The sequence below is a fragment of the Gymnoscopelus braueri genome, assembly GCF_963280865.1.
Source record: "Gymnoscopelus braueri genome assembly, chromosome: 2".
NCBI lineage: Eukaryota > Metazoa > Chordata > Actinopteri > Myctophiformes > Myctophidae > Gymnoscopelus > Gymnoscopelus braueri.
In genome coordinates this window covers 17,055,508-17,080,075 of record NC_137604.1, presented here as the reverse complement: position 1 = coordinate 17,080,075, position 24,568 = coordinate 17,055,508, and the positions used below count along the sequence as shown (strand labels likewise).

Genomic DNA, 24,568 nt, shown 5'->3' with positions numbered 1-24,568 from the left:
GCACAGTATTGGAAGTGCATATGCTGTGAAATAAGTCATGTATTGTATTATATTGCACAGGTTAAAATACAGAAGTACTGTATAGTGTTTGTTTTAACATGTTGAGCAAAAATCACTTAATAGGCTCAAAATTGTGCAGAACACAGTTGCTGTACATCACATCCTGTAGAATCTTGCAGCTTCTTTAAATGTGTGTGTGTGTGCGTGTGCGTGTGCGTGTGCGTGTGCGTGTGTGTGTGTGTGTGTGTGTGTGTGTGTGTGTGTGTGTGTGTGTGTGTGTGTGTGTGTGTGAGAGAGAGGTGTGGGCTTCTTTGGAATAATAGTGTTATATTTAATGTTGTCTCATTCTGTTTTCCTCTCTGACATCCTGTGTCTCTCAATATTTCACGCTTTTTTTCTGTTTTTCACACATCTGTCTCTTTTCATCTCTCTACCTCTTGGTAAAAAAAACATATTCCCAACATATTCTTGTCAATAAAAGATTCCATGTTTATCTTTAGGTCTACAAAGTATCTTCATTGAACACAAATATGCACGTCTTTTTAGTGATCAGTGAAGTACCTCTGCATTTCTTCCAGAGACAGAGACCCAGAATCAGCAGAAAGATGGAGACTCCAGCCCCCATCAGAGGGTAGAAATATGGAGGCAGAGAGAAAGACGGCGTGTCTGATTGGTCGTTGTCTTTGGAGGCCGGAAAATCTGAAGCAGAATGACACACAAATTCCTTTCATCACTTATACTGTATGCAGAGAATACTTCTCATCCAAGAAGTTCTGCAGCCTGTGATTTTGAGGTGAGTATTATCTTCAAATTCAATCACAGACACCCAGATGTAACCCTAGTATACAGCATCACAAGATTGGAAAAATAAACTGTCCGCTCTAATCACATTTGTGCATTATTCACCCATTTCCTTTGATCTCACATTACGTCCTGTTATCTGTCTCATCAGGGCCGAGATGCTGACAACCTCCATTACGTTGCTCTGAGTGTGAACAATAACAGCAGACTAAGAAGACAAAGGGACAGTGAAGATGTTTGTGTCTACTCTGGAGTTAGACAATAGAACTAATTAGAGTGGAAATGTATTCTCACCTGTCCCTGTTAAGCTTTGTTATTAGTCTTAACAGTTTAGACTTCTTTCCATGTAAGCTTCATTGCAGCCCCAAAAGCCAAAGGACTTGAATTGGAAGACCATCTTTCAATTCATAATGGCCAATGTACAATATAATACAATAAATGTCTCAATATGACAAATGGCATCAAAAGTGGTGAAAAGTTTTCATTCTACTGCTCTGCCACCTAAATGTGGAATGCCTTGACACCATCCACTAAAAGATGTGTAACACTGGTGTATTTCAAAATTGGCCTGAAAAAACACAAATCAAGAGGCCAAAAGGGGGGGGGGGTAAATGTAATCTTCCCATCTCTTTTGTACTAGTGTTTGTATTTGTTGATGACATGTATTATTGTGTTAATTTCGTATGCTATGTTGGTGAATTGAATACATAGGACCACAATGTAAACAAGTCCTCAAGACCTTTTTGTGTTATCCTTTTAGCTTTAATGCTTTAATTTAATGTACCACGTGCTGTTTACATTTCTGACTAATAAAGTATTCAATCAATCAATCAATCCAGGTATGTTCTGACTGTGGGCAAAAGTCACAGGGGAGCTATAATCATTATCCCTCACAGTCACAGCATGGTCAGGAAGACTCTCAAGTAAATACTTTGTGCTGATCATAATGTTGATATTAGTTTGAGTTTCCATGACGACACTGAGGACAGGAAGTCAGGCCTGCAGCTTCAATGTCACAGCATCTTGCAGTGTAGAGGACAATCTGATAATATGTACTTGTGATTTGTGAGTTGATATGTCATGTTGAATTTTCATACTGAAACAAATAGACATTGAAACAATGAAACAAATCACTGACCATGTACTACTGTACTCTACACATCAAGTAACTCAGTAGCTGGTGCAGTAATACTTATTATGTCAGACACTGTACAATATATTTCCAAACAAAAAGATGTTACTGTATTGAGTGAATGAATCTTTCTGACCTTTAAAAACTAAAAATACCACACAGCATATTGTACACTCCCAAGCTTTATTGTACACAAGACACACATCAATTGGTATCTGTCTTTGAACCAGGCAGTCTAAATGCAAACAAATATATATGTATGCATTTCTCACTAATTACCATATGATGAGTTCATAATTGAGTTGTTGTCATCCATGGTGTCTATGGACTACTGTCATCTAAACTACACTACACTGCTACAATATGAAACACACTGAACACAATAGACAAGAGGTCATTTATCTACAGCCACACTGTACACACAATGAATGGATGAAGAACACTCCACACCAAATGTGGGTGAAGGACGTGATTTGTGCACATTTGTTGATCCAGAAAAATGTCAGTTCATTGAAATACAGTAATAAATAAATGATATAAGTTCATAATATAGTTCATTATATCAGTGAATCATATCACGGTTAATCATCCACAGTCAGCAGTGGAAGGAACATTTTACTCCATGTTTTGACGTCTCACTACAGAGTAAATGATGACCTCTCTGTCTCTTTGTCTCCTGGTTGAGTTGTGGCTGAAGCTCAGAGCTGCATACTGCAACCTGTCAGCTGCTTCATCCTGCAGGGGAGTGGAGGTACACGTGTTATTCTCCAGTGTTAACATAAGGGAGAGTTGGCGTTAAATCACAAGATAACATACATGAGCAGATAATGTTTAGTTCATAATGCTTCTTTTCATGGTGCTGTTCCATTATTTTTAGAGACACACACACATACAGTACGCACAATGTACCTGTAATTTTACTTTAAGTGCTGTCTCTTTGAGAATTTCCACCAAACAAATATCGTAAATATCCTAGATCATTTTCAAAATGAGCTTGACTGGATTACAACTGGCTGTTGTAACTTATGTGAAACTAGAAAAAGTGCTCCTCGGAGCACAGGTCTCCGCCAGGTCAGGTAGGTTATTGTGGCCACCTGGTGGCGCTATAATAGGCCAATGTGAAAAGGGTGCCATTTCTTCCTCGAGCTAGTGGAAATGTGCGTGCATTCATGATTTGAGGCATTTTGTTGCAAAAATGTGTTTTGGTAAATTAGACCTGCTGGTGGCGCTATAACAGGCCAATGTGAAAAGGGTGGCATTTCTTCCTCGGCCTATTGGAAATGTGCATGCAAGTTTTCACGGAAATCGCACGCTGTGTTCATGATTTGAGACATTTTGTTCAAAACGGCCAATCCTGCAAACTTTGGAAGCCAACCTTAGCCAATCAGGATGGAATATGAAATATCGGACAGATCCGTCTTGATCACATGACTATAGAGATACTGTGTACCGATTTGCGTGATGTTTGGATAAAATCTGTAGGAGTAAATGGGTTTTGCACAAATCGGCCTCCTGGTGGCGCTATAACAGGCCCATGTGAAAAATTTCTGAATTGGAAAAAAGGTTCTGAATTGGCATCCAGGGAGTGTGTGTGCACAGTTTCGCAGCGACCGGGCCAACGGTGCCGGAGATTAGCTGGTAACACACGGACAGGACAGGACACACGGACGGACACACGGACGGACACACGGACGGACGGACAGGGGGTAAAAGGCGGAGACAATAAGTACAAGATTCAAGAGATTGAAGAGGGTACTATTTCTCACTCACTCATACTGGTGCAAGCATTGAAATGTTGTAACATTTTCCACAGGAATGTGCTAACAACAATACAATATAACAACAACATAAGAATAGTTATACTGGATATAAAAAAATCAATCAATAAATAAAGATTTAATAGTACAGGCAATATAGTAGAGATCAGAAAGAAACTCTTTAGCAGCAATGGGGAGTGTGCATAATGTGGGGGAGAATTATTTAGTAGCTAGATACTATGCAGTATATATACACTTACATAATACACGTTTTATATTTTATTTTATTTATTGATTGTTTTCTTATCTCTGTGATTTACTGTGATTTACAATTATAGATTTGTTTTTATTTGCTTTGAACCTGAATGTTGAGGTTTTTTTAATATTTCAGCCCCTAACACCTCGCCCTCAAGAGGCCTTCCCTCTTGCCACAGTTGAAAATAAGAATTTGTTCTTAATTGTCTGCCTGGTTAAATAAAGGTAACAAACCTCTAGGCTGAGTTATAAAGCAATACAAACTAGACGCGTCGCAATTCTGGGAAATTGCAAAGTGTGGTTGCGCCGACGCCGGTCGCGGGCGGCCGCCGGGACGCGAGGATTACGCCTGGAGGATTACCGTCGGAGGCCGCGCGACGTGCGATTCGAATTCGGTGCCGATCGGATCCCACGTTCGTGACACGTGCCGTTTTGATTTGAGGAAATAGGCCCCTCCCACTAAAGAAACAGGCCCCTCCCACAAATGTAGCGGGCCGATGACATCGTCATGTCACTCCTGAGATCACTTGCTTTTCTTTTTGAGAGAACTGATCCCCCCAAAAATCATGTTTTTGTGTCAAACGGTTACATTTTGCGCATTTGTGGCGCCCCTATGGGTCAAAGTGGAAATGCTTTTGGGGATTTGTTGAGTAAACCATCCTCGACATGTGATTCAAATTTGGGATTGACTGGACGTTTTGTTCGCGTTTTTAGGCATTTTTTGTAAAACGAGCCCCTCCCGCTAACTTTGGAATCCAATTACGGCCAAACAGTATAGACTATCAAAATTCCGCTTCGATGTGTGTATCGCATGGGTCCATAGATGGGTCCATAGATCATGTGTACCGTTTTTTGTGAGATTTGGACAAAATCTGTAGGAGGAGGAGCTAAAAGTGTGTTTTGAAGAAAATTCTAAATGGCGGAAAATCTATCCAGACGGAAATGGGCGTGGCCTATATGGGGAGTTGCGTAGTGACCCAAGGAATCCAGGGGAAAATATTTGTTTTATTCTACGACCTACGGTTCAAGAGTTATAGGCCAAAACGTAAAGTGGGCTGTTATAGCGCCACCATGTGGCCGACTGGTGTAATTATTTTATTAATAATTTGGCAATAAACAATGAACCTCCCCTCAAAGTCTTTTAACTCTAGCCCTTACAGAAAAAAATACTTGAATTTGAGTTTTTTTAATTTTCCCATTAAAGTGGATGGGGAAATTTAATGCACTAATAAATCAATATCAATTAAATTATGTAACCAATCTCTTAGCAAAGTACAAGTGCACGATTCCCGGTGAAGCCGGTCATTTTGACATATGCCACGAAATTGGGGAAAAAAAACTGTGGGAGGAGTAGCAGCCCGAAATAAAGTTTATCTAGAAAGAAAGAATAAAGTCGGTAGAGTACTATAGTCTGGGCAACCACACTAATTACTAATAGATTCTTACCTTCTTTCCAACTTTATTATCACAACAAGGTTTGCTGTGATGATAAACACACCAATCAATAACAGCAACCAACAATATGATGATCCTATCCTGCTGTCTTCATCTGTGAGTGATGAACATTTGAAATCAACGTTAGCTGAAATACATTATGAGAAAGATAGGATGTTGTAGATAAAATACATGTTGTTTATGAAAAGTGGTGGAACTGTCCTTACTTGTGAGGTTGTTGTCACTGCAGAGTATTGTGATGTTAAGTGACAGTGTGTTGTTATTAGCAGGGTTGGCAGCCACACAGCTGTAAGAGGAGTTCAATCCCTCCATATCTACAGTGAGAGGAAGTGAGGGAACAGTGCTGGTCTGGTTCAGTATCTTCTCTCCTTTGTACCAGTAGAGAACTGTCTCATCATCCTTCTCTATAAAACACACCAAGCTGCAGCTCTCACTGCTCACATCAGAGACGTTCACAGCAGGCATTGGTGCAGGATCTGAGGACACATTTAGTGGACAATCAAGACATAGAATTACTATCTGTATTTGGAAACCATAAACCACACTTTCAAATTAACCAGAATTAGGCTAGTTGTTAGGACCAAGTCCTACCATTTAGGCTACATTGTTTATAACAGCTGGTAATTAGCATTACTTACTAACTTACCATAAACAGTGATATGATATAACTTAACAACACTTGTAGTTATATCTTCTAATTTATAAATCCCTGAATACTTTCTCTGCAGTCCTGTGATTGTAAAGAGTCCAGAGTATTTATTCCAGTGAAGTTTGTCTCTGAAATGTTTCTCCAGGATCGTGCTTTCCCTGTCCACCACCACAGCAATAACGGAATTATTTAAATATAGTGCTCCATGCTGTGTTTTTGGGGTAGGTAGTGTGATGGATCCTCCAACAGTTAGGTTCTCCTTCACCACCATCATATCAGATGTGTTCATCACTGTAAACATGAGGTGATATGACTGTCAGAACAACATTAGTACAATTCACAAATATCAGAGTGACAATTAAACAATTAAATGGTATCTCCTGTAATTCAAATTAAATCAAGTAGTAAGGCATCCTTTTTGTTTTGATTGATTGATGTACTTTATTTAGTAAGACATGAGAACAACAGTACATTGATGTACAAATTCACAATACAAGGTCTACTAAACTGGAAGACTCATTATGCACTGAGCTTGTTTAAGATGAGATCCCCATGCAGATCTGACTGAAAACATTGTCTGAAACATTAGGCATATTCACTTAGTTAAATATTGTACTGCTTTTTTGTATTTCAACTAAAGTATTTGTTTAAAAGTTCATTTTGCCTCTGTGTCTCCCCCACCCCCCTCTCCATCTCTCTCTCTCTCTCTCTCTCTCTCTCTCTCTCTCTCTCTCTCTCTCTCTCTCTCTCTCTCTCTCTAGTTTAATCTTCACAGATGGTTGTGTAAACAGCCCCTTAACAGTTGGATGGAAGAAACCTCTATCCCTACTCAAAGTCTAGAGTCTGCAAGAGATTAATTAAGGCTATGCATTTAGCAGATGCTCTTATCCAGAGTGATTTATTAACAGTAAGATGATTCCTGCTGTGACTTTTCATTGCTACTGTACCTCTCTTTTTCCTTAAGGAGACATACTTTATTTCTCTACATTTATCTTTAATAACTATTGCCACACTTGCCAGACATTAGGTATTATAATTGTTATATATATATATTTGGTAACACTTGGCTATGAAAGGAGATGTACAAAACCAGTGTTTCCGTTTTCACGCTTCTGAAGAAATGGCTCCTCTATCTTGGTTTTGTGACCAAGATAGACCAGCTGTATTTCCTAGTAACCTATGAAAACCACTTGTCCTATCAGTGGTTATAGACCCTCTGAGTTCACGGACAGCACACCACAGACTATTTCCTGTTTCGATACATACATACGTACATGTTCCAGTGAAATACAGAACGGAAACCTCTGTAGATTCAAATGGCAGGTTTCATGACAGAGGTCTTCTACCATAACTTGAACAGCACCGCTAAGCTGAGGAGCTTTGATGATGATGAAAGCATTGTCCCTCAGTTACATTGTTAAATCCAACAGTATGAAATACAATATAAAACTAGAAAAAGTGCTCCTCGGAGCACAGGTCTCCGCCAGGTCAGGTAGGCGCTATAATAGGAGGCCCTATTATAGCGCCTCCTGGTGGCGCTATAATAGGCCAATGTTTAAAGGGTACCATTTGTTCTTAGGCCTTGCACGGCAATCGGACACTGCATTCATGGTTTGAGGCATTTTGTGCATTTATTTCTTTTGCTAAATTAGACCTGCTGGTGGCGCTATAACAGGCCAATGTTAAAAGGGTGGCATTTGTTCCTCAACATAGTGTGAATGTGCGTGCAAAGTTTGACCGCAATCGGACGGTGCGTTCATGATTTGCGGAATTTTGTTCAAAACAAGCCACTACTGCAAACTTTAGATGTCAATCTTAGCCAATGAGGATGGAATATGAAAAAACACATCCGACTTGATCACATGACTATGGAGATCATGTGTACCGATTTGCGTGAAATTTGGATAAAATCGGAAGGAGTAATATAAAGAAATGTGTTTTACATAAGTCGGCCTCCTGGTGGCGCTATAAAAGGCAGATGGGAAAAATGCAGGGCAAAGGTTTTTCCTTGACCTCTAGGGAGTGCGCATACAAAGTTTTACACAGATCGGTGCAGTTATAGGTAAAAACATGAATCGGCCTGTTATAGCGCCACCATGAGGCTGATTTGAAAAATTTCAAGTGGCATTTCTTCCTCGGCATAGTGGAAATACGCGTGCAAAATGTCACCGAAATTGCATGCTGTGTTCATGATTTGAGGCATTTTGTTGAAAATGGAGCACTCCTGCAAACTTTGGAAGCCATTTTTAGCCAATCAGGATGGAATATGAAAAATCTGAAAAACCCGTTTCGTTTAATGACTATAGAGATACTGTGTACTGATGCGCGTGACCTTTGGACCAAATCTGTAGGAGTACAGTAAATAAATGTGTTTTTCAAAAAGCAGCCTCCTGGTGGCGCTATAACAGGCCCATGTGAACATTTTGGGGCAGAGGTTCTGAATTGGCATCCAGGGAGTGTGTGTGCACAGTTTGGGAGCGACCGGGCCAACGGTGCCGGAGATTAGCTGGTGACAGACGGACGGACGGACGGACACACGGACACACGGACGGATGGACGGACAGGGGGTAAAACATACTCTCTCGCCATGCCTTACGGCCTGGCGGAGACAATAATCAGCTAGCAGCAAGCCTCTCTCCATGAAGTGTTCCACAGTTTTGTTAAAATGTACAGACATATGTAATGTAGCATTATGTGTGTGAAAGAAATCTATATAGCTCTGAACTCTCAAAAATCCGTACCTGGCTTACCGATAACAAACTGTCTCTACACCTTGGGAAAACTGAATCCATCCTATTTGGGACCAGACATTCCCTCAGTAAAATGAAGGTAAATGACTTCAAGGTCAAAGTCGATGACACAATCATCACTAGCAAAGAAGAGATTACCTATTTGGGATGTATTCTTGACAAATACCTGACAGGTGAAAGCATGGCAACAAAGGTGGTCAAAGGAGTAAACCAGAGAACCAGATTTATGGGCAGAGTTTCCTCTTTTGTCAACCCTCAGGCCCTCAGGACCCTCTCAGGGGTCCTGATTCAGCCCCTTTTTGACTATGCTAGCTCCTCTTGGTACTCCAACACCTCAGTGTCACTGCAGACTAAGCTTCAAACCTCCCAAAACAAACTGATCCGACTACTTCTCGGACTGGGGCCCATGACCCACCTCTCTCCCACTCACTTTGCCAGCCTAGGCTGGCTCAGGGTGGAAGACAGGGTTAAACAACAAAAAATGGGTCTGGTTTTCAAAATTGTAAATGCAGATTTGCCCGATATGCCCCCTATACCCGCATATCTGTATAAATACCTCGAAAAAGTTAGTGACACCCACAGCCACGAAACTAGAGGGAGCGTAAACAACAATCTGGTACCACCCACCCATAAAACAAACATGGGCAAATTCTCCTTCTATAGTACAGCCACCAAGGAATGGAATAGTCTAACCCCATCCCTCAAAAAATGCAGTTTGCTGGGCTCATTCAAAACAGCCCTAAAAACCCATCTTTCTGGAGGCCGAAAGAGGAGCTAGTACCAGTTTCCCTGTAGACAGACGATATTTTGTATTTCCTCATGCTTTTTTTTTTTTTTTTTTTATATAATTTTTATTTTTCCATGCTTCCCCAATCAATTTCAATAACTTAATCTGAAGACCTCCAGGTCAAAATATTGGCTCATTAAACAATTAAATTTCTTTGCATTGGGACTACGAATTATTTTCTCTTCTTTTTTAGTTTCTGACTTTTGCTGATTCTCACCCATATAGGCTGTGCACCCTGCCTTGTTGGATGTATTTATTATTTATGTCTTTGTGTATTCTAAAAATAAAACAGTAAGATAGCGGCAAAGGAAAACTGAAAATGTCCATCCTTAGCACAGACCATGCAGATGTCTGCCCATGCATGTATTTATTTGGTGACAATGAATTGGGCGAGTTTACGAGCCTCCTGCTCTTGTCTCCATCTCACTGCTGGGTTCCACACATGCCGTAGGTAGTTACACCCTCATCACATACGTTACAAATTATCTAATGTTCAAACGGTCAACATCAATTTGGATTGTAAGGAGCAGCATAGACTCTAGGGGCTGCCAGCAGGGATTTTAGACTTGGGGGGCAGGTGTGCAGCAGATGGGCAAATTGATAATTTGCGTAGGTGAAGGGGCATGTCAATTTGACATGAGAAAACATACGTTTACATTGCCAAAGCAGAAAAAACAATACAACAATACAGCAATACAATCAAAACAAAAAATATGTACATTTGAAAGTCAGAATCTTCAATAGATCAATTTCTATGTACCAAGATCACTGGGTGCAGGTATAGTGCAGGAATATACACAATGATTAGTTTTTAGGGTGGTTGTGTTCCGTTTGATATCCTTCTCCTATCACAGCAACTCACAAATCTTGCTGCTGTGTTTGCACATTGTTGTACTTCGCCCAGCAGATATGGGAGTTTTTTGTCATTGGTCATGTTTTCAAAATCTCCGTGTGTGGTTGTAATCTGTGGGAAGTATGTGTCTCTGATGTCTTGGTACAATGGACAGACGGTTAGGAAGTGTAGCTCGGTTTCCACTTCATTTTGTGTGCAGTGGGTGCATAGTCTGTCTTCTCTCGGGATACAGGTCTGCCTGTGACGACCTTTCTCGATCGTAAGACTGTGCTCACTGAGTCTGTACCTAGTTAAGATTTGTCTTTGTTTTGGGTCGGTCACGGTGCTCAGGTATTCTGCCACTGCGTATTCTCTGTTTAGGGCCAGATAGCATTCTAGTTTACTCTGCTTTTGTGTTGCTTCTTTCCAATGTGTCAGGTAGTTTTCCTTTTGCTGTTTTATAATTTGGTTTAGTCCAATGGGTTTTCTATCTCGTGGCTCTGTTTGTGTTTGTGCCCGGAGTTCGGGCCAGCTGGCTGAGGGGGCATCTCTCTAGAGTTTCGCTGTGTGTGAGTGCCTTGTTATGGAGTGCATCTAGGTCGGTGGTTGTAGAACTTAAGTGCTCTCTTTTTTATTTTGATTATGAGTGGGTATCATCCTAATTCTGCCCTGCATGCATTATTTGGTGTTTTTCGCTGGGTACGGAGAATGGATTTGCAGAATTCTGTGTGTAGGGTCTCGGTTTGGTGTTTATCCCATTTTTCAAGGTCATGGTTTGCTAATGGTCCCCAGATCTCACAACCATAGAGGGAAATTGGTTATATCACAGAGTCCAGTATTTTAAGCCAGGTTTTAAGCATATAATGCCCTTCTTGCCTTGTCTCTCAGGTCCTTTACAGCTTGGTTGTAGTTCCCTGTGCTGCTGATGTTTAGGCCAAGGTAGGTATAGTTTTTTGTTTGTTCTAGTGGGATTGTATTTAGGAAAAATGTATGGTTTTGGCGGCTGGATCTTTTTTGAAATATCATGATTTTAGTCTTAGTTAGGTTCACTGTCAGGGCCCATGTCTGGGAGAATTTGTGTAGGAGATCAAGTTGCTGCTGTAGTCCTTCCTTGGTTGGAGACAGCAGCAGCAGGTCATCTGCAAAAAGTAAGCATTTGATTTCTGTGTTTGCCAAGGGGATGCCTGGAGCTGTGGACTGTTCTAACGTTTTTGCTAATTCGTTGATATATATGTTGAAGAGTGTTGGACTGAGGCTGCATCCCTGTCTAACTCCTCGGCTTTGGGGGAAAAAGTCTGTGTGCTTTTCGCCTATTTTAACTGCGCATTTGTTGTTAGTGTACATTGATTTTATGATGTCACCCCGCCTGCATGTCTTTTGTATTTTCAGGACTTTCTGTGGGAGGAGAGGTGCAGTACAGGTGTCACTTGTAAATCAACAGCGCATTGCAATTTTGAGGTCCATATGCCCACGATACATATACTTGTCTTTTTTACTTTGCTATGAATCCCTCAAGTTGGGAAACATAATTTAGGATGTTTAGTATGTTATGTTATTCTGTTATGCTCCTCTTTGTTTCGGACCCAATAAGATGTATTCCACATATTTTTTTCAGTGATCCCCCCCCCCCCTAAAACATACTAGGAGGAAGATTTTTTTCAAAAAAGTGTACAGAAATTGTTAAAATTATGTTTTTATGTGGACACGCCTCCAGTTCATTAAGTATGCCTGGTTCTCACCTTAGCACTTCCTCCACCACCTTAGCACCACCCACCTGTCCTAGTCCCTCCTCCTCCTCATGCCCACACCTGTTGTGTTATGATAATGAGGGGAGGGTATGTTATTACTATGTCACTAAAGCGCTCTATTGGCACGTTTGACCCTCAAGGTTTCAGCCTCCAGGTAGAAACTCAAAATAGTCAGAGAAGACATAAAACACCATAAAAACACCACCAGGGAGTGATGAGCGGTCAGGATTTCAGAGGCAATTATGCGGGCTACGGGTGAGCGGGTCAGCCGCTCTCACACGAAAAAAAAAATATATATATATATATATTTTGAACAACATGCTTGTTTATTCAGCCCATGACAATGTTGTGCTACTGTAGACATTTAAAGGGACTTTGGGTACTCAAAAGAGCGCTATATAATATATATATATATTCCTACCGCGGGGCGGGTTGAGCCATAGATTTATATATGGGTTCGCGAGGCTGGTTGAGGCGGGTTGGGTTCCCTGGCGGGTTGGGGCGGGGCGGGTCATGAAAAAACCCGACCCGCACATCACTACCACCAGGGGGCTTAATGAAGTTCTATCAACCTCATAGACACATGAAAAACAGAAAAAGTGCAAAACCATGGCACCACCTCTTTAAATATTCTTGAATCATTTGGTACTTTTTCCGGGTACAAGTTGAACGTACAGAAAAGCGAATGCTTTCCTGTTAATCAACCGGCCAAAGTAATACCCCAATCCATAATTCCCTTCAATGTATCTAGCAAGTTTAAATACTTAGGAATTATTATCACTAACTCTATTCCCTCTCTCTGTGAGGAAAACTTTACGGTTTTAACAGCAAAAGTGAAAACTGATCTACACCGATGGAACACCTTACCCTTTTCCCTTGCAAGCCGAGTGCAATCCATCAAAATGAATATACTCCCCAGATACCTACTTGTTTCAGTGCTTACCCATTTTTTTTACCCAAACAGTTTTTTCGTCAATCGAACTCACTAATTTTGAATTTTATATGGAGCGGGAAGACTCCAAGAGTATGTAAACCTTTACTTCAGAGGGAGAGATCAAAGGGGGGACTCGGTTTACCTAATTTTCAGTCTTATTATTGGGCAGCAAACATGTACAAGATCCCACTCTGGATCTCAGATACAGAGGATAGTTGGCTTCAACTGGAATCTAATTCCTGTCATTCTTCGTCCTTAAAAGCTTTAGCATGCAGTAAACTTCCACTCAAACCTAGGCAGCACTCTTCTAATCCTTTTGTTATTTCAACCTTAAAGATTTGGCAACAAATTAGACAACATTTTGGCTGGACCTCTCTGTCTCGAGCTACACCGTTATGCAACAACCAACAATTTCAACCGGGCAAAATTGATGGAAGATTCTCCAGCTGGGCTTTACAAGGGTTGTCTTGCCTAGGAGACTTCTACATGGACGACACATTTGCCAGTTTCACACAGCTACGCTCCACATTTAACCTTCAACACTCTGATCTATTCAGATATTTTCAATTTCGTAACTTCGCTAGACATAATAATTTATCATTTCCACAGACTCCGCCGGCTTCGGGTATTGACCATATTCTACCCTCATTATAATACCCTCAGTATTGACTCAACTGTCAAAAGGCCACATTTCTTTTTTATATGATATTGTATCGGCACCGACCCCTCCCGCTTTGAATAAGCCGAACTGGGCATCACTTTGTGACACATTTTGGGACGCTGCATTAAAAACTATTAACTCAGCCTCTTCTTGTGCAAGACTATGTCTCATCCAATTCAAAGTACTTCATAGGATACAGTATAGCAAAGCTAGATTATCGAGAATATATCCAGATCTCTCTGATGCCTGTGACAGATGCTCTCAGGCATCAGCCGATCTGACTCATATGTTCTGGTCATGTCCAAGCCTGACGGAATACTGGAGATCTTTCTTTGATGTTATTTCCGAAATATTAGCACTGAATGTGGATCCATCACCTTACATTGCTATCTTTGGTGTCCCAGAAGAGGGGACCTGAATGAACACCAGACAAAATAATATAGTTTCATTTGCTTCTTTAATTGCTCGTCGTCAAATCCTCCTCCTATGGAAAAACCACTTACCTCCTTCAAACGCATCCTGGCTGCGGGATTAAATGTCATTTTTGAAACTTGAAAAGTTTAAATTTGCTGTCCGTGGCTCGGTTGAAAACTTGGTGGACAGGTGGGTGGGAAGGTAGGGAGAGGGTACTTAGAAGCAGGGAGATAGCCGAAGGGGACGTTTAAAAAAATCAAAAACCGACAAGAAAGCACTGACCTTGAAACCGCTGGTAAACATACCGGTAAATGTAACTATGCGATGTCATGTACTATGTATTTATATATAGTCATGTGATGTATCATTGCAAAAATGTGGAATAAAATGTAAATATAAAAAATTGTATGTTATGTTATACTGTACACGTGACAGAGGTTAAATGCTTGTATCCAACAAAACTGTTGTGTGCCATTAAAACACCAGAGATTCGAACCCGGGTCTCATGCGGGAAGGGACATCTTAACCACTAGCCTAAGAGGGAATATAAATATGTATAATATAAAATATATATGTAAGACCAGTATCAAACCTATCCAGACAGTATTTAAACAACGTGAAAGACCAGTATCAAACCTATCCAGACAGCATAAACATGTAAGACCATCCTCAAATCTATCTAGACAGTATATGAACAAGCCTTCAGCATCTTAGACGGTCAAATCAACATCACTGTGACATTTTAGGTGATACATTAGTGCTGTCACCAGAGGTGACGAGTCCACAATACCAGCAAGAGAAAGTTGTTTTAGTCAATTGTCTTTGTTTGTCCAACATACAACAATAGAAAATACTATAAAACTTCCCAGCTAATAGCAGAAAAAAGAATGAACAAAATAAACCCACATATGATCAAATACTATACAAGTCTAACACAACATTATGTAATAGTCTAGAATAAGACAACCTGATATCACCCAGGTAATATAACAATACAGTTGAGAATGAACAGTAATTACATCACTAATAGAGTTAAAAGATTACCTGTGAAAAAGAGCAACAACGTCAGGTTTGGTATACCCATCGTAATGCGTCAGATTGTTTATTCTGCAGGCTTCTATTGCATGGTGAGTGCCTAGTTTACTCTCACATCTATAACTCTAACCCTAACCACATCCCAACATCCGATATAACCACCCCCAACCCAGGTCATAAAATGTTACTCATCTAAACAATATTTTGATAAATTATTGCTGATTGTATATCATTAAAACAAACGCACGCACGCACACACGCACAATTTTCAGTACTTTTACTTTGTTGTACCTTTTACTCCACTACGACTATTTGACAACTTTAGTTACTAGTTACTTGGTAGATTTTGATTATTATTAAAAAACATGCATTAACCACATCAACCCTATATTATGCATACTTAGGCTATTTGAAATTGGCTATTTTCGAAGCATTTTTATACATTTGGAAACTTGTGAAATGGGACATTCTGCAAAATGAGTACTTTTACTTCCAGTACTTAAGTATATTTTAATGCGAGTACTTTTGTACTTTTACTCAAGTAAATGTTGAATACCGGATTTATTTTTGTAACAGAGTATTTTATACAGTGTGGCATTGGTACTTGTACTTAAGTACAAAATGTGAGTACTTCTTCCACCACTGGTGATAACCTACTGATCTACTACAGTGGATATACAGGGGTGATACTCCAGTATCATTTGATTCACTGCTTTCTTTGCTGTAAGATGCTGTGATGTTGGTTTTGTCACAACTTGGCTGAGATGTTACATATTGATGTATGGGAGCTGCTGTTTCTCTGAGGACGGAAATGTACCATGTCAGTATGAGTGACTAATTCTCACTGACACTGAGAAAGGTGGTCTCCACTCTGTAGACCACAATGCTAAACAGGAAGCTGTCGTCTCTGCCTACAACGTCAACTTCCACTGTTGGGGTTGCAAACACGAATGAACCACAGAATACAAAGCAGAGGCCAAGTCACATTTGTATAGAGAAGTGTAATGTTGGGCTCTGGTCTAAAGATAATACTTTTTATCAGTGGTGGAAAAAGTACTCACATGTTTTACTTAAGTAAAAGTATCAATACTGCAATGTAGAAATACTCTGTTACAAGTAAAAGTCCAGAATTCAAAATGTACTTGAATAAAAGTACTAAAGTATTGGTATCAAAATGTACTTAAAGTACCAAAGGTAAAAGTACTTAAAAAATCACACCCAGTGTGAAGTGAGGGGTGCTATTTATGAGTTATTAATATCCTAAACCCACTTATAGGAGCGGTTACACCGCTCAAAAAACTACTTGTAGATCGGCTATTTTCAAATGGCCGAAATATATATAGGGCTGAAGTGGTTAATGTATGTTTTGTGATAATAATCTAAATCTGCAAAGTAACAATATTAACTAAAGCTGTCAAATAATTGTAGTGGAGTAAAAGTACAATATTTGATAATGAGATAAGAAATTGGAAATACTCAAGTTAAGTACAAATACCTCAACATTTTATTTAAGTACAGTACTTAAGTAAATGTACTTAGTTACTTTCCACCACTGCTTTTTATATGAATGAAGTTTTACATTTGATATTGTCCTTGTCTCTTATAATAACAATGGTAGATTTTGTGTTTATGGTTTCCTCATAAGAGCAACTACCCCAGGCAGCACTGTCCTGTGATGCAAAGGACAGTGCTGCTGTGCTGTACATTTTAATAGTTCTTAGAACTTGCAGATCCTGCAGAAAGAAGCAAGCCTCCAATATTATGTTTATAAGCAGACAGACAGAGAGATAGTATGTAGAGATGCATATACTGTATCACTGTCGTATCTGAATGATTCGTATTGTTTACTTGGTTGGGTAATATTTGCTTGAATATACTCCTGTAAGTGTGAAGTTATGCTTTGTTACATGCAAATATGTATGTTGTGTACATCTTTGAATTGTCCTAAATGTGCTGCCACAAAAGAGCCAATAGAGTGATTTACTTAATCAATACTGAGGGGCTTTTCAGTATTATAGGTATAGTCCAGTGGTGGACAAACGTTTTGGCTTAGGGCCAAATTTAGAAACAACTTAGGCTACTATGACATACAGTAAGTGGGGGCTTCCCCTTGCCCTTATTCTGTATAGTAAGTGTTTACACACAGCTGCCTCCATTGTTTTTACGGTTTGTTTGTTTGTTTGTTTGTTTGTTTGTTTGATTGATTGATTGAATACTTTATTAACAGTTTGCAAAAAGGTACAGTGGTACGATTATACAAATGGTGCTAAAAGGATAACACAAAAAAGCCTTGAGGGTTTGTTTCCATTGTGGTCCTGTGTATTCAATTCATCGAGGTCATCTACCTTCGTTCAAAGATGACTGAAACGCCTCAATCACCTGCTTTTCATGCAGACCCATGAACAGCTGATTGATGAGTTTCCTGAACAAGGTGTTTAAGAGCATTTAGAGGGAATGACACGTGAACCCAGTATTACTTTGGTAAATAAGGGAATAACTGTGACTGCTGTCCATGGTGCTGAATTGATTGGTTGTTTCCTATAACTTGAAGGGTGTGGCTGCTGTCCATGGTTCTGAATTGATTGGTCGATTTTTTTATATTATTGCCTTGTCAACATGAAGTGCACAATTGATTTGGGCATATTTGGGCAAAAACCCCAGACAGACATATAACATAAACACAAAGATTTCCATCTTCGTTTTCATTCATCACAACATAATATGTAGGTCTAGTGATAAATGAATGTTGCATTCAATGATTCATTACGCAGAAATATTGGAAAATATGAATAGTTAAATAATATTGGATGGTATTATTTTCTTTTATATGATATAACGGTAATCCATAATTGCAGTTCATTCCATTTAGAGCATAACTCACATTATAGTTTCCAATGTAATAGCTTTAGTTTTTTTGCCGTTAAATACATATGGTTAAATATTAGTCAGTGTCTCCCTCTACTGTCAGCAGTTGACAGGCTGTCATTCATTGGTAGTCTCGTGCTGACAGCCCATACTCAGTGTCACGGGGCAACCCGTGCCCAAGCCCCCAGAACCCAGTGGTTTCATTGAAGCCAAATGGACATGGTGGCCATTCATGGTAGTGCAGGCGCGTGCAGGCCTGGGGCCTCAACACATGAACGCGAAAACGGTTTCGACCAATGGGCTCGACTCACGAGCATGCGCACGAGCTTGCGCACGGGGCTGCGCGCTTCTGTGACGCAAAACGCGTCACTGTGACGCAAAACGCGTCACAGAAGTGACGCGTTCGGAGCCCCAAATAGGCCGCGCCCACCAAATTTCCAACCCGGAAGAAGGGTTCAATTGAGCCCATGCGCTGGGTGAGCAACTCAATGCAAGTGGATGGGAGGAGATTTCTGGTGCCCTCTCTATTATTTTTAACTCTATGCCCGTGCCCTATACATAAAGACACATGAGTTAAGGGCATTGCACGCACACACACCACACAGCTGCGTCCAATTCATAATCAAGACCACCGGCGGTTTGGAGCAACTGTTGGAAGTGTGGCAGATATGTCCTAACAAAATGTCAATACTATAATGTAAATACTGTTGAATGCATTCACAAATTCACAAGTAATTCACACAGACTTTACAGGGATAAAACATTCAGTTTATTGTGTAACCTGTGGTAAAAGGGGTTGCTTATTGTTTGTCACCTGTAACTCCTCTGCAGTACTGGCACTGGGGGTTGAACTGCTAAACAGAGCATGGACCAAACCATGTAGCTTAAGTAGGGGAGGTCCCAGTGGAAGGTGCCATGTACTGTAGAGGAGGAGGGGTGTTTCACAATGTTTATGGGCAAAGTATTATATTATCTATGGAAATGAATTCGAACACAAAATGGGGTTCAGTCTGAAAGTACCATATCTATTTATGTGTTGGGTTATTCATGTTATATTTGTCAGCTTGTAGATAAGCTATTTTTGAAGGTTAATTGCTGCCTCTGTTGTGGTAGGATCCTCTCCTATAAAAAGGAGACAGCAGAGTCAGAGCTTCAGTTATGTTTGGGCAGGCAGAGAGCTAAGAGCCCAGTCAGAGCTGAAAGGGCCCCCCTCATAGGGGTGTAGCCTAGTGCGCTTTGTTTTGTTCTTTTCCCTTTTTGTTAAGTTTTGCATCAATTTCCTGAGTTCGTTATCTTCGTATTTTTTGGCCAGTATTATTTTTGTTATTCGAATACATGCACTGTAAAAAGCTACACTGACTTGGTGGAGGAGAAGTGGGAGAAATAAAGACCACAAAAGAGTATTTCTGACTGTTTTTGGAGTCTCGACCTCCGGTCAACTTTACACTCAGTGTCCAGTCAGTCATAAACTCACTCTGTGATCTTTGTCTTTAGTGGCCTACAGCAGTGGTTCTCAAAGTGGGGTCCAGTGTCCCTCGGTGGTCCTTTAGGGGTCCCAGGGGCCCTGGGAGGGGGTCTCCAGCTAAATCATTGATAGTTAGGAACCAATTGGAACCCTGATAGTCTCCAAGAGTGTACAAATGGAACATTGGACCCTTACAAGTGGAACAAATAATTGGATCCTTATGGGTCCATTTGGTTCCATTTGTGCTCTCTCTCAGATGTATGTGGGTCTGTGGTCTAATGCATAACTGGGGGTCCAAATATTTGAGAACCACCGGCCTACAGTGCGCAGAAGACAATGTGTGACCGATGATTTCACAATAGCATTTATTCATATTAGCATGTCCACTCGCCTCTCGTGGACTTCAATGCATTCCAGAGGTATCCAGCCTCACAGTGCAGTTGACGTCGCTTAGAAGGTATCTGACATCTCCTTCTTCAATATACTCCTTGCGTCTACCCGGAAGTTCATTGCATTAATTGGTCCTTTCTTGGTCAACCAAAGCCCCCAGAACCGCGGAGAATGGTTGAAGCTTCAGAAGCCTGGTGGCTGAAATTGGTATTGCAGAACTTTTGCATTTGGGACAATACTGCGCATGCTTCTATCGTCTAAACCGCTAGTGCGCCTGCTCCATTGGCTCCATTGGCTCCAATCCAGGAAGTAGAGGTACTTTCGGGTGCTTCACGCGCTGGTGAGCAACTTTCATTGAAATGAATAGGTGGGGGCGGGGCAATCCGCTATCCTTCCTCTATATATATTATAACTCTATGTGGCCAACCCACCGAGAGAGATACATTTAGTAGCATGTCCATGTTTTGATATAAATCATTCTAAACATGACTTTACTACGGACACTGAAGTCCTTGATCAACCAGCGTCTCTGTGCTGCTGCTGAGGAGCTATTTGGAGACATTGAGATCATTCTAACAGAGTACGAGGACGAGACTCTCCGCTCCAAACAACACATTGAAAACCAACCGAACCAAAGTCCAATACTGGACATCAAACTACACACAGCAGGTCGGCACATACACAACCACTACACTGCGATTTAAACCAGTCAAAACACTGGTTCAATACAGTTTGAATTCAAGTTAGCAGGCTGATCTAGGCGGCATCAATCCTTGTTGTACTCACCCAATAATTAATTACATAGATTTGGAGTCAGATAATGTCTTCTAGTTTCATATCCATTTGAAAGTTCTGGCAGAAAACGTGTGTTTAGTAAAATATATCCATATCTTTTCCATGAGCTGCACACTAGAAAACACTGGTGGATAGGAAACGAATCAATAAGCAGGAGAATCAATCTTATCCAAAAAGCAGACCACCTCAGAAAGCTCTTAGTTTCTCTCTGCTGACTTTACCTTCTCTCCCCCTAGATCTCTCACTCTTTAATGTGTGTAAAGAGGAGGCTTCCCCTGAACAACAGGAGAGGAGCCCCAGTCTGCTCCATGGGGAACCAGAGTCTCCACAGATTAAAGAGGAAAAGGAGGAGGTGCTACTTCAAAGACCAGAGGAGGCTGATGGGTCAATGATGACATTAATAGATGGGGAGACGATGGACGACACTCTCTCAGGTAAAAAACAGTCAATATGAGTCTGATGAGTCTGATGATCTGAGTGTTGGCTTTTTCGGTTGACTTCCATCAGACAAACAACATGTGACAGGGTCTCTCTCACACACACACACACACACACACACACACACACACACACACACACACACACACACACACACACAGTTTGGGGTCATACTCACTATGTATGACCCCCCTCTACTCAGGCTTTTGTGAGCACCCCAGATAGTTTTTAAGTTGCTTGATTCAGTATTTAGATATTCGATATACATTTTATCAGACATGCCCCCTTCCTATACAAACCCATTATAACTTCTAAATACTGAATCAAGCATCTTAAAAACTGTCTGGGGTGCTCACAAAAGCTAAGTTAAAATTACCCCAAACTAGTTCTAAAGTGAAATATCCCTTTAAATAAAGATTACTATGCCCAAATCAATCATGCACTTTATGTAGGCAAGGCAATAATAATAATTAAAAAAAAAAAAAAATTAATTCAGCACCATGGACAGCAGCCACACTATTCAGTCACAACGTCTAGAGGCTTTTTATTTTTAGGTTAGATTTAGGTGTGTTTAGACTAGATTTAGGTGTGCCAGTGTGCAAGCATTGACCATAGTTAATAATATTCAGGTTAGGGTGAATATTAAGGCATTATTGTCCCCGCTTCACATGGGCCTTTTATAGCGCCACCAGGAGGCCGATTTGTGCAAAATATTTTTTTTTGACTGTACTCCTACAGATTTTGTCCAAAAATCCCGCAAATCGATACACAGTATCTCTATAGTCATTAAAACGAAACGGGTCTTTCAGATTTTTCATATTCCATCCTGATTGGCTAAATTTTGCTTCCAAAGTTTGCAGGAGTACTCCGTTTTGAACAAAATGCCTCAAATCATGAACACAGCATTCAAATCAGCCTCATGGTGGAGCTATAACAGGCTGATTTGTGTTTTTACCTATAACTGCACCGATATGTGTAAAACTTTGTATGCACACTCCCTAGAGGCCAAGGAAAACCCTTTGCCCTGCATTTTTCACATTTGCCTTTTATAGCGCCACCAGGAGGCCGACCTATGTAAAAAACAATTTTTAGATTAAGCCTTCAGATTTTATCCACATTTCACGCAAATTGGTACACATGATCTCTATAGTCATGTGATCAAGACGGATCTGTTAGATTTTTTATATTCCATCCTGATTGGCTAAGATTGACATCTAAAGTTTGCTGGAGTGGCCCGTTTTGAACAAAATGCAGCAAATCATGAACGCAGCGTCCGATTGCGGTGAAACTTTGCACGCACATTTGCACTACGTTGAGGAGCAAATGCCACCCTTTTAACATTTCCCTATTATAGTGCCACCAGAAGGCCCGATTTTTGCAACAATTTTCTTTTTTATATTACTCCTACAAATTTTGTCCAAACATCATGCAAATCGGTACACATTATCTCTATAGTCAAGTGATCAAGATGGTTTCGTCTGATTTTTCACATTCCATCCTGATTGGCGAATTCCGAACATTGGTGGCCCACAATAACCTACCTGACCCGGCGGAGAGCTGTGCTCCGAGGAGCAATTTTTCTAGTTTCAGCATGAAATCAAGTGGTAAGGAAGTTGAGTAAAAGGAGATTCAAACCGTATACAATTCAAAACTGAGACAGTGTTTTTCACTACAGTCAAAGTGTACTGTACAGCCCATAACAAATGTCTTTAATAAATGAGGATGGGTTATGGTTTAGAAATGGAGCATTTATTTACAGCGGAAGTTCCTCCAACTACCACAGATAAAAAAACAGCATGGAAATTTCACACATTTAATGTTTACTCTCATTTTTACTCTCTTTTGCCTAGACTTCCTGCATCTCCCTGTGTGTAAAGAGGAGGCTTCCCTTGAACAACAGGAGAGGAACCCCAGTCTGGTCCAGGAGGAACCGGAGCCTCCACAGATTAAACATGAACAGAAGGAGCTGCTTCAAAAGCCAGAGGAGGCTGATGAGTCAACGTTGACATTCCTCATACTGAAAAGTTTATATGATGATGAAAATGGGGAGACAGAGCCTCTAGCCAGCACCTCAACTGAACACATGAAAACACATTCTGTGGTAGAGGACTATGGAGCATCACAACCAACTGGTGATGTCCAACTCCTCTCTTCACACTGCTCTGAATCTGACACTGAAGACAGTGATGTGTGGGTGGAGACCAGGGAAGACCAGTCAGCTTTAAACACACTGAAATCACACAAGACACATATGGAAGGACAAACATTGCCTTTGAGCAACACGCTCTCCCAGGACCTGAAATCGTCAAATCAAACTCCAGCCATGAGGAATCACTCAGGGAAGAACCCCATCAGTTGTACAGTTTGTGGCAGATTCTTTGGTCAAATGAGTGATCTAAAAAAACACACAAGGATTCATACAGGGGAAAAGCCCTATAGTTGTACAGTTTGTGGTAAACTCTGTACTCAAAGGAGTTATTTGAAAGTACACATGAGGACTCATACAGGCGAAAAACCCTTTATGTGTGCAGTTTGTGGTAAAGGCTTTGGTCAAAATGCACATCTGAAGACACACATGAGGATTCATACAGGAGAAAGGCCCTTTATTTGTATTGTTTGCAGTAAAGGTTTTACTCAAAGGATTTCTCTGGAAATACACTCAAGGACTCATACAGGGGAAAAACCCTTTATTTGTGCAGTTTGTGGCAAAAGCTTTGGTCAACTGTATGATCTAAAAAAACACATGGTGTCTCACACAAGGAAAACAAACTTTACTTGTACAGTGTGTGGCAAATGCTTTGTTCAAAAGACACATCTGCAGAAACACATGGGGGTTCATACAAGGGGAGAAAGCTATTAGTAGAACCATATTTTAGTGATAAAGGTCATAGATACTAAAGCAGGGGAATCACACAATCTGACAATATCAACATGACTAAATTAAAGAAAGAAAGTTAATGTATCTGTTTCTCAATGTGCAAAATCAAAAAAACTATTTGCAGGAATATTTGCCATGAAATTCCATTATTAAACAAACACAAGCAGTAACAAAACATCCTAATCCATTGGGCAGTTAGGACCCGTACTAGGTCAGACTTGAAGGTCATCTTCGAAACATGTTGACATTGTTTTACTTGTTAAAATATGAACTAAGCCTGACATTAAAGTTTTTAACCTAAAGAAGAGTGCCGTCGATTCCCCCCTTCCCCCTTTTTTCCTTGATATTTTTTAGTCAAAGCTTACAAGTCTTACAAGCCCAAATAAATTAGTATTTTGGGGGTCCATCTGAAAATATTTTGTGCAGGGACTCCCATACAAGATTTGTGATGTTAAAATAGCAGATCTACAAGCTTTCAACACGTCACATCGCAATAGCATTGCGAGCTTGTAGATCAGCTATTTTCA

General features: G+C 40.4%; 2 protein-coding genes across 2 annotated transcripts; one reads left to right on the top strand and one right to left on the bottom strand.

Annotated features, from left to right (window-relative positions):
- Window positions 1–502: 502 nt before the first annotated feature.
- Window positions 503–15,305, bottom strand: LOC308094499 (uncharacterized protein; the record flags this gene model as incomplete). The annotated part of the gene is made up of 7 exons (XM_080441203.1): window positions 15,220–15,305; window positions 6,047–6,340; window positions 5,607–5,876; window positions 5,415–5,494; window positions 2,573–2,668; window positions 931–1,009; window positions 503–699 (listed from the first exon to the last, which is right to left on the bottom strand). Exons 1-7 carry the CDS (start codon window positions 15,257–15,259, stop codon window positions 503–505), a joined length of 1,056 nt encoding a protein of 351 aa, XP_080297329.1. The 5' UTR covers window positions 15,260–15,305.
- A 5,074-nt stretch (window positions 15,306–20,379) lies between these two features.
- On the top strand, window positions 20,380–24,259 carry LOC308098206 (uncharacterized protein). The gene is made up of 3 exons (XM_080446465.1): window positions 20,380–20,599; window positions 20,962–21,159; window positions 23,014–24,259. Exons 1-3 carry the CDS (start codon window positions 20,416–20,418, stop codon window positions 24,021–24,023), a joined length of 1,392 nt encoding a protein of 463 aa, XP_080302591.1. The 5' UTR covers window positions 20,380–20,415; the 3' UTR covers window positions 24,024–24,259.
- The last annotated feature ends 309 nt before the right edge of the window (window positions 24,260–24,568 follow it).

Coding starts and splice junctions, on each gene's coding strand:
- LOC308098206 (XM_080446465.1), top strand. CDS start 20,416: ATGACTTTACTACGGACACTGAAGTCCTTGATCAACCAGCGTCTCTGT. Junction 20,600..20,961: donor CATCAAACTACACACAGCAG/GTCGGCACATAC, acceptor CTCTCCCCCTAG/ATCTCTCACTCTTTAATGTG. Junction 21,160..23,013: donor GATGGACGACACTCTCTCAG/GTAAAAAACAGT, acceptor TCTTTTGCCTAG/ACTTCCTGCATCTCCCTGTG.